The sequence below is a fragment of the Erpetoichthys calabaricus genome, chromosome 3 (genome assembly GCF_900747795.2).
Source record: "Erpetoichthys calabaricus chromosome 3, fErpCal1.3, whole genome shotgun sequence".
In the NCBI taxonomy this organism is placed as follows: domain Eukaryota; kingdom Metazoa; phylum Chordata; class Cladistia; order Polypteriformes; family Polypteridae; genus Erpetoichthys; species Erpetoichthys calabaricus.
In genome coordinates this window covers 21,196,847-21,207,771 of record NC_041396.2, presented here as the reverse complement: position 1 = coordinate 21,207,771, position 10,925 = coordinate 21,196,847, and the positions used below count along the sequence as shown (strand labels likewise).

The window sequence follows — 10,925 nt, the reverse complement described above, 5'->3', positions numbered from 1 at the left end:
TTGAGAAAGTTAGGTTAGTGTTTGAGGAAGCATGAATGGTGGTCAGGACAGCAGGTGAGGATAGTGAAAGTTGGAAGGTGAAGGTGGGGCTGTACCAGGGACTCGTTGGGAGTTCATTGCTCTCCATTATAGTGATAGAAGTGGTAGCTGGAGAAGTCTGTGGAGGATTTCCATTGAAGATCTTGCATACCAATGATCTTGTATTGATGGCAAAAAGTGAATTGGGTTTGAAGGATATGAAACTGGAGTAGAAAGCAGGTTTGGAAGCAAAAAGCCCCAATGTAAATTCAGGAGAGACCAAGGTGATAACTGGAGGTGTAGGAATGGAGGCATGGAAGAGGTGGGTGCTTAATTGTGGTGCGGATATGGCAAGGGTTTTGGGAGAAATTCATTCCAAAGTAGTGATTGATGGAAGTGATCATATAAGAGATGCAGTGATGTCAAAGGCACACTGCAGATGGCTAGGGAGACATTTGCTTGTAATTAATGTTTGAGAAGGGTTCAGAATGCTGATGCAAATTTAAATGTAGACAATGTACTTTTTTGGTAGGTAGCAGGGAAGTTCTGCTGCTTAGGTGTCACGTTGAGTGTAGATGGAGTTACGGGTTAGACATGCATGGGAGAATTTATGGGAGCTGTTCCTCATTCTAACTTTTAAAAGATTTGTATATAAAGCTCTCTGAAGAGTAGTATACTCTTTGGGATTGACATGTGGAAGCATGTGCTGATAGCGCATTGCTGCACCCACCACACGATGGACAACCTGGACTGAGACTCGAGTGCAGCTGGTGACACTTCAGCACCACACTGGAAGAGTGTGAATTTTTTTTACGGTGGCTGCAGTGCCAATCCTGACACCAACCCCAAAGTTTTCCCTATAAATTGGAAGACCTCTTGCAGGGCTGGATGCAGATTAACATGACATGAGGATGACAAAAATATAACATTAGGCAAAGCTGGACAGAAAGAGATGAGAATGATAAGATGGGTGTGTGGAGTGTCACAAAGTGAAAAGAAGATGAATGATGAGTAAAGATAAAGACTTAATGTGAAGTTAATCGGTCCTGGTGTTCCTTGGATTAAATCAGGGATTGGGTGTGAGCCCTTTCTTATTTGCAATGGTGATGGACAGGTTGACAGACAAGATTTCACAGGAGTCCCCGTGGACTATGATGTTTGCCGATAATATTGTGATCTGTAGCAAGAGTAGGGAGCAGGTTAAGGAGACCCTGGAGAGGTATGCTCTAGAGAGGAGAGGAGAGGAGAGGAGAGGAGAGGAATGAAGGTCAGTAGGAACAAGATAGAATACATGTGTGTGAATGAGACGGAGGTCAGTGAAATGGTGAGGATGCAGGAAGTAGAGTTAGTGAAGATGGATGAATTTAAATATGTGGGATCAACAGTACAGAGTAACAGGGAATGTGGAAGAGAGGTGAAGAAGAGAGTCCGGGCAGGGTGGGGTGGGGGGAGAAGAGTGTCAGGAGTGAATTGTGACAGACGGGTATCAGCAAGAGTGAAAGGGAAGGTCTACAGGACGGTAGTGAGACCAGCTATGTTATATAGGTTGGAGACAGTGGAACTGACCAGAAAGCAGGAGACAGAGCTGGAGGTGGCAGAGTTAAAGATGCTAAGATTTGCTTTGGGTGTGACGAGGTTGGACAGGATTAGAAATGAGAACATTAGAGGGTCAGCTCAAGTTGGATGGTTTGGAGACAAAGCTAGAGAGGTGAGATTGTATTGGTGAATCCGAGTCCATTTTGATCCATTACCATAACTCAAAAATTATGGGTGATAGAAAAATTCTGAGAATAGGATTCAGAAAAAGACCAACTGTTCAGTTTAATTTCTCTTCTTGACTTTCAAGACATTTTTCAATATCATGAAATTAGGTTATTTAGACAATAATGCAATACAAGCTTATTCCTGATAAGGTTTAAAGATATTCTATTTTGAATTTATGGGATTAATAAATTGTATTTTAACTAACCTAATCTAATGTAATAAACATTTGTGGATTGGCATCACAAATACCACAATTATTAACCAGTACCACTGGCCCGAGGGTGTGGTCATGTTATGTATGTTCTTCAGCTGGTTTTGAATTTGAATACAAATGATCATTTAGTCCTGCTGGCATCCAATACATTTAAAGAATTGGAGACACTTTTCTGTATCTGTAGGTAAGTCTATCAGTAGACACCCTAGTTACGTACTTTATACAAATAGATTGTTACAGGAAGACTAAGAGCCTCCATCAGGAGCACACAGATTATCACATTTCATAAATTTCCAATTTCAAACAGATTTCAACTAATGAACCCCACAGGCTCTAGTTTTATGTGTATTTCATCATCAGTGTAAAAAGAGGATGGATTATGCTACAGTATGAGAGGAAATTACATGTTGTAATTGGAAGGAAGTCCAACACTATCTTCTTTTTATCCCTTTTTCTGTGTCCAGTACTGATGTTGGTTGTACAGCACTACCTTGCCGAAGACAAAAGGCTGCAATGTAAAAAAAATAAAAAGTTAGAACACCTTAACACCATTAATAAAAATACCAGTAGCACATCTGAATTGCATGATCTGAACCAGTCAGATGGATCCAATCATGAAATTCATTAACCCATTGATGTGTTTGTTGACTACAAGAAAATTTCTGTTAGTTTTACTGGCACTCTTCCAATGACTCTCTCCATCTTCAGCTCAGTGAAGGACAGTCTTAGAAGGACTTGTGTCATGGAATTTACTTTCATAGATCACTTTTTAGGCTCAGGAAAGGTTCTTATTTAAAATTTTTTAATACAACAAATCTGCAGGAGGACAGCTAGCTGAACTCGAGGTACGTCTCCAAAAAGCAATCACTCTTAGTGAATAATGAACAAGATAATGAATGACGTAGATAAAGAACAACTGGGTTTTGCAGGTGTATCCTGAAGCCCTTTGTTATTCGACTTAACAAACGACTATAAAGTACTACTGTACTTTGTTGGGCTCCTCCCAAGCATCTGCATCAGAAAAGCAGACTGTCGATAACAGTAACATCGATCCCATGAATTTCAATGGTCAAAATACAATATATTGTCACACCAGACATTATGTACAAATGTAAGAAAAGGACTTGTGCATTTGCTGTAACTGGATCTTCCACTTTCCAAAAGTGCACTCTACAGCAGTACATGTGGTTTGGTGTACAGTGTCCCACTTCTCCTCAGTCACAGTTTGAACATTCAACACTGTAGTTAGCAGGTATTCACTAAAAGGATATCCTGTGTCTCCCTGTAACCAGCCACCAGAAAATGCACCATTCTCTTGCAATCTGAAAAACCTCAAAATTGGACCAAATACTGTATAAGTATCATGTATACTTCCGTACCACTTGGCCATAATATATGCAAAAAGTCCCTGATGGTCAGTTACATATCACCTGGACAGTTAGTGCCAAGAAAGCTCTTCATCAGGTACAAATGGAATTCAAGAGGCATTGAGTATTAATAGGAATGAGCGTTCCACCCATTGTTTCTACAGTGCCAGGTATACCTACAATGGCATGAAAACCAATTTCAGTGTACCACAAAGCATTGTATTATTATTATTAATATTATTATTAACCAGTTTCGTTGATGCTTTATCCAAGGTGACTTGTAAAATCTGTAAAATTTTGCTTGGTTAGATTTCACTTGTTTACCCATGAGATGTACAATTCTCTGCATGGCTGCAGTATTGAGACCTACTGTTGTCCTACTGAAGACCTCTGCAGCTCTACAATACAGTAGTTCCACCGGGCAGCCAATTTGATTGCAGGTTTCTGTCACTTGGTTTACTGGAGTTGAGTCAGAAGACCCTCTCCCAACCCAAATCTTAAGCATAGTGCAAGCAGGTGTTAAAGTCAACAGCCTCCTCAATGAAGTGGAGCTCTGGAGGTCTGCAGGAGAGTCTTTTGACCATTGTCATTGCTGGTTCTAAGGGGTGGCTCACTTTCAAGGATGTGACTGATTACATGGCAAATTTGATAGTTAAACTCATCAAAACAACAGAAAGCCCCATTTCACTAATTTATAACCTACAATATAATTTTATATTAATATTGTAATATCAACCTATTATTATTATTATCCATCCATCCATCCATTTTCGAACCCACTGAATCCCAAACACAGGGTCACGGGGGTCTGCATTATTATTATTATTATTATTATTATTATTATTATTAAGAGACTCTGCTCTGTTGGACCCTTTAGCAACGCCCTTAACCTGCAATTGCTAAGTGCTTTGAGTAGTGAGAAAAGTGCTATATAAATGCAAAGAATTATTATTATTATTATTATTATTATTATTATGTTGTCCAAATAAGACCATCAGTGTGTTTTTTGTGATTTACTTAGGGCAACCTCTATCTCAGAGCTGTGCCTTTTCAGTTTAAGCAAAAGAAGATTAAAAGGAGACATGATTGAAATGTTTACAATTATGAAGAGAATTAGTCCAGTGGATCGAGACTGTGATTTTAAAATGAGTTTGTCAAGAACACGGGGACACAGTTGGAATGTAATGCAAACATTTTTTCTTCACACAGAGCACGATAGACACATGGAATAAGTGACCAAGTAGTGTGGTTGGCAGTAGGACTTTAGGGATCTTCAAAACTCAACTTGATGGTTTTTTGGTAGAATTACAGTAAGTGGATAAGACTGGTGAGCTTTGTTGGGCTGAATGGCCTGTTCTCATCTAGAGTGTTCTAATGTTCTAATAATGTTCTAAGAGCAACATTAAAAATAGCAAATGGGTCACAGCACTCATTAATTTATAGACAAGGTTAAGTACTACTTATATTTACAAAGGGTTTCGGGAAACACTCAATAATTAGTGAAAGGTCTCAAGTATGATATAACAAAGCACTTAGTGTTTACTTAGCTTTCGGGCAATGCACCCCTGATCACCTCCTCTTAAGCAGCTATAACTAGGCAAAAAAAATTCTCAGCTTATAAAGACAAAGCTAAGAAACATACAGTATGTCAAGGCAGCCAGAGATCAGTTAATCATCTTAGAAAGAGTAGAAGGTTACTGGCTATTTCAAAGACAACTTTATGAATTCTGAATTTAACAAGAGCCACCTTTAATGTGTGTCTAACTGCAATCCGTTGTTATACAAAAAACATTATATAAAAAGTGGAATGTAGGGGGCACTCCAGCTCCCCAAGCACCCAACACAGACATGCTTAGACACGAGTGTAAAAGCAGAAAGTGGTTTTTTTCATGGGAAACCCTTCAGGTAAGCGTTTCCCACAACACCAAGCCCAATATAGCCAGTTAATAAGAAAGCACACTGCAATGTGCTGTACTGAATGTCTTCTTTCTCTTTCTCCCTCAATCAGTGCCTCCTACGCTCCCCCCAGCAAGCTTTTTCTCCTTCCTACCAACTCTGGCTCTTCGAGTTGAGGCAAGTGGTTCCTTTTATGTGATCCCCAGAAGTACTTCTGAAGGATTGGCCCGGGAGCATTTCCAGGTAAGATTGGAGCACCAACAGAACCCAACAGGGCTGAGTAGAACAACTCCAATTCCCATGATGCCTTGTGGGAATCTGTGGCATTGCTGCAACCCAGGGAGGCTGACATCTGGCAGTCTGGGGGAGACAATGCCCAAAAGTTACTGTCTCCCCCTGTCCTTCCATCTTGAGGGCATCCTGTTTGGGTAAGGATGTTGACCACCCCTCACAGAATATACATATATATTAAAAAATATAAAAAATTGCTTTATAAATATACAAAACATAGAAAAATAAATTTTATTCACACATGAACTGATTTTTTTTCTTAAGAATGCTACAATTGCTTAAAATATATTGCTAGAATATACTACAACCTAACTAATTTATACAAATTTTATGACAAAAGAAACCATTTGATCATAGTGGTGCAATTCATGTTATTTATCTCGACTTTTCAAAAAGCTTCTGATAAGAAATCACAAGGGGGGCTGGTGGCCCAAACTTAAAAAAGTGACAGTTCAAGGTAAGCCACTATACTGTTTAAATCATTTGGTTAATTTAAAATACTGCAACAAAAATTATTACTAGAACTAGGATGCACAGTCGTGTGAAAAAGTAATCACACCCCATGAAACGATTAACTTTTTCAAAATCAGGCAAACATTAGATCTTCATGGAAACAATGTCTACAGATAAAGGTGACATACTTGTAGAAATGATGCTGGATGCACTTGAATGTTACACCATGCATACTGCATATTTTCTAACTTGTTGAAATTTTTGAGTGGCAGGATCATAATAGACTACACCTATCTAAGACTAACATACGGTAACAACCTCCATATTTCCAGTTTAATTGGATGTCACCAGGGAACAACTTATAAACCTTCCCTTTGGTTATTTCTGGGTAATCTTAGATCTACTTTGAAGATCTCAAACACCCTCAAAACATCCAAAGGTAAGAAGGAAGCGTGCAGCAGTAGTGTATTTAACTTGGTCTTTCTGTTTATGGTTTTCAAAGAGAAGTGATATACAGTGAATGAGATTTTGTTAGTAGATGGGACAAATTAGAAAGATGCCGAAGGCTAACAACATGGCAGAGTGTCTATGTTATTGCCACGGCAGAATGTGGATAAATTATTTAACACAACCAATAATGAGTTATTGACAAAGGTGTTGTGGCTACTAGAAAATCTTCATCATGTACACTCCAACAGTCCTCTTGTTTTGCTTCATTGACAATTTGTAAGGACATTTTCAAGCAGTGCTATTGTAGATGTGTGTGCCCTTCCAATCTACTAGTCCAGGGCCTGTCTGTTTTGTGATCATTGCTCCTGCAATAGGCCCGGGCCTCTGTGACACTGAATTATACAGGATTGAGAATTTATGTAAATTCAGTCATGTGAAAGTGTAAGTACAAATCATGGGTTTTCTTGACTTGTTCAACATATTTGATCAGGCAAACATTAGATCTTCATGCAAACAGTGTATACAGATAAAATACTAATATCAAATAGCATTGACATGGTGTACTCATTCTCATAATCTAACTTAACAAAAATGCAAATTTGTCACATGAAAAAGTCAGTCCACCTCTACATGTACCACCCCTTCAATTCATGAAATTAGGATCAGGTGTTCCAGATGAGGAGCCAATAATTAAAATCTCTGCAGGTGAACTGTGTCTTATTTAAAAATTAGATGTCAAGGGTCTGATGTTCTCCTTGCTATTGACATGCATGGTATCATCATGCCAAGATCAAAAGAGCTCCCTAAGGCCCTTAGGAAGAATGTTGTAAATGCCTAAGAGTCTGGTAAGGGATTTAAAAATATCACCAAATTATTTCAAATCAATAATTCCACTTTAAAGAAAATCATCTTCAAGTGGCATAGATGTTGAATGAATCTCAATTTGTTCAGGACTGGCTAACCTAGCAAATTCAGACTGTGGACCTCATGTATAAACAGTGTGTGCACACAAAAATGTTGTGTACACCCGTTTCCACACTAACTTCAAGATGTATAAAAACTAAACTTGGCGTAAAGCCACGCACATTTTGACAGCAGCCTCACACCATACGTACGCACTTTTCTACTCGGTTTTGCAAACTGGCGGCACCCAGAGTCAAATCAGTGCTACTGTGGTGGTGTGGTGTCCCTTATTTATTTAGATTCACATCATGATGCAGGCTTTATTAAATAAGCCGAAATTAATTGCCTAACGACATTTTGACTTTAATCTCAACATAGAGCTTTTTCCCTTCACTTTGTCCCTATTTTTTTTCTTCTTTTCTGTGGCCCTAATATGCTTCCATATGACACTCAGGCACTCACCTATTCACGTCGACTTTGACATCTGCCCAATTCTTTTTTATTTGGGGCACTGTGCAATTTTCTGGAGTTGAACTTTCGAGTGTCACATCATCAGTTTCCTTTTGTTGCTCATTCCAATACATACGACACCAAATTAAATGTTTTTCCTTGCCTCCACTGAGTAGGACGTCCACTTCGCAATCAGTGAGATTCTTTTTTCTATGTGCTTTTTCCATTATCTTTTAACAAACATGGAATGGAAGAGGCAGTTTATACTGATTTGCATATTCAAATATGGGAAATTCTGGGAGGAGTCAGGGTGGGGCTGTAGGCACGTGCATGTGCGTTAAAATTCACATTAGTTGGGATTTATAAAGAGGAAGTGCGTGGAAATTTCCTTACGCACAGTTTTATGCATCTGAATTTTTTTGTGCAAACGCACATTTCTGTTTTTTGTCCATACGCCATGTTTTAGTGTGAATTCTATGCACACAGTAGACATGATGCCCCACAAGTTGATTGTTAGATACTAAAAAGTCTACAAGAACCACAAATTTCATTGTGAGATCTGCAGTAACTTTGTATTGTTGGTGTCATAGATGCATGCATCTATAATCAGAAGGAGATTGCACAAATGTGACCTACATGTGAGTTTGCCAGGGAAAAGTCTTTTCTTTCCAAAAAAGAACATCAGAGCAAGACGACAGTTTACCATTGAATATCCAGGCAAAGTCCAGACCTTCTGGGACAATGTGCTCTGGACAGATGAATCAAAGATAGAGATGTCTGGCCACAGTAACAGTAGACATGTTTGGCAATAATTAAAGACAGCATTTCAGGAGAAAAACTTTAAACCAACTGTGGTGGTCATGAAAATTTTTTGATTTGGAATTGCTTTGCTGCCTCATGGCCTGGGAAGCTTGCAGTCATGGGGTCAGCTATGAATTCCGCATCATATCAAAGTGTGCTTGGGGAGAATGTGAGGCAATCTGTCCAAAAGTTGAAATTGATTCGGGAATGCACCTTTCAAAACAATAATGCTCCCGAAGCACACTAGTAAATCCACCAAGGAATGGCTCAAAAAGAAGAAACGGAGGGTGATGTTCTGATTTGAATTCCATTTAAAATGTTTTGAGGGATTTGAAATGGGCATCACATGCAAGAAAAGCCACAAACATCTTGTAACTGTAGGAATTTTGCATAGAGGAGTGGTCACTGAATCAAAAAATCTAATTCTCATTTAGAGGATCTGTGCAAAACTTTTTCAAAACCTGGCAGGCTCTGATAAATAACATTTTAAAATAAGCATTTAAATTGAGGAAGTGGATTCTTTCCCCGCTTTTTCTATTCTATCTATATATTTATTTACATATTTTTACTATTATTAAAGTGCTACTCTGCTGACCTAGCTCTCTTTCTCATGGGTGGGGGTCGATTTGTTTCAAACCAGTTTTGTTAAACTTGACTTGCATGTATGGAATGCTTTTTGATTTTAATAAAATAAAATATATTAAAAAAATATATGTTGACAAATACTGGTCATAAATGAGCCACTTCAAGAATTACACCACCAACACCACATCCTGCTTTCCACCTCAAAACCTCTTCAAAGAACATGGTTGGATTTTTTTTGTTTTCAACTCACTTTTTGTGACGTCAATGAGCACCTCGGTGTAGTCATCCCATAGGAAAAAGACTTCAATCCCACAGTAGTGCCTTCCAGAGTCGGTAGCACGAGCCTTGTCCACCATCACAGTAAAGTAGCAGGAAGAAGTGTAATCAAAAATGGAGAATCGACCATTAATTGTGAGGTTTTCTGGTTTACTAGATTTGATAATGACTTGTTCATTCCTGCTACATGGATGTTGGCAGAAGTACTTGTTGTTAAGCTTGCGTTCACAGTCATACTTGCATTTTATCTCTAGTCTTCCACCTTCTGATCCTCTAAAAATAATGCCTTCAGTTAACCTTGCATAACTGGAAGCTAAAAAATGTACGAAACATCGAGTTACGACATTATAAAAGAGAAATGATATTTAGAAGATGACAGGCTATTTCCACATGTAAATTATTTACAACCATGTGTAAAATGTTAATGTATTTATTCATTCATCCTATTATTCACCTCAGTGGCTTGTAAGGATCCCAAGCAGAGACCTGAAAATGTCTACTGAAGATCTCTAAATTGTGGGTAGACACCACTCATTCAATCCTTTGAAAGAATTTCTGCTGGGCTTCAGCAGTAAATGTTTAAATTGATTGAATCCAAGCTTATTTAAAAAAGAATACCTGTTAGGTAAAATCCTCTTTACCTACCTGCGAATAGAAGATTGATCATAAGTTCAGGCCACCTCATGTTGATGCCAGCTGCTTGGATGTGAGTATGCTGACCTCAAGTCTGACTCATGAGAGCAGATCTCAGTTCACATAAAGCCCTGCCCTCCACAGATGGACACCATGGAAGCTCTGTGGTTTGCCTTCTTTCATCATAGCTGCCAGCTTCCTGCTCAGAACTCATAAAGACCAATTTTGATGTGCTTTCATGCTAAACAGGAAACAGTTAATGATTAAATGCCAAGAGAAAGACTCAGAGGAGCTGTATCGATTTAGGACATACTCCACTGTTAAGGACAGCGCATATGGGTAGATTTCCCAGCCGGGATGGGGCAAGGTTTCTCACCTCGATGGGAAACGAACCCAATGAAAGCAGAATAATTAATAATAATTTTTTGCATTTATATAGCGCTTTTCTCACTACTCAAAGCGCTCAGCAATTGCAGGTTAAGGTCCTTGCTCAAGGGCCCAACAGAGCAGAGTGCCTTTTGGAATTGACGGGATTCGAACCAGCAACCTTCTGATTGCCAGTGCAGATCTCTAGCCTCAGAGCCACCACTCTGAAGAAGAAGAAGAAAGGCAGGGTGTTCCCTGTCTTAGACAGGAAGTTGACAGAAGATGCCATTTTGGAAATGGGTATGCTGCCATCCCAGCAGGGCTGGATCGAGGAATAATACCCAGCTGGGAGTTCAGTGTGATTGAAAGACTTGGGGAGAAAAACTGGTCAGGACTACATGCTTCCCTGACACATTAGATGGCAGCATCCCTGGGTGGCTCTATCAGTATGGACATCC

The 10,925-nt window shown here is 39.1% G+C and overlaps 1 protein-coding gene across 1 annotated transcript; it reads right to left on the bottom strand.

Moving 5' to 3' along the window:
- Nucleotides 1-1,720: 1,720 nt before the first annotated feature.
- Nucleotides 1,721-10,173, bottom strand: LOC114649618 (CMRF35-like molecule 6). The gene is made up of 3 exons (XM_028799088.2): nt 10,114-10,173; nt 9,443-9,781; nt 1,721-2,504 (listed from the first exon to the last, which is right to left on the bottom strand). Exons 1-3 carry the CDS (start codon nt 10,151-10,153, stop codon nt 2,428-2,430), a joined length of 456 nt encoding a protein of 151 aa, XP_028654921.1. The 5' UTR covers nt 10,154-10,173; the 3' UTR covers nt 1,721-2,427.
- Between the last annotated feature and the right edge of the window lie 752 nt (nt 10,174-10,925).

Coding starts and splice junctions, on each gene's coding strand:
- LOC114649618 (XM_028799088.2), bottom strand. CDS start 10,153: ATGAGGTGGCCTGAACTTATGATCAATCTTCTATTCGCAG. Junction 9,782..10,113: donor GATCAATCTTCTATTCGCAG/GTAGGTAAAGAG, acceptor TACATTTTTTAG/CTTCCAGTTATGCAAGGTTA. Junction 2,505..9,442: donor GCTCATTGACGTCACAAAAA/GTGAGTTGAAAA, acceptor TTTACATTGCAG/CCTTTTGTCTTCGGCAAGGT.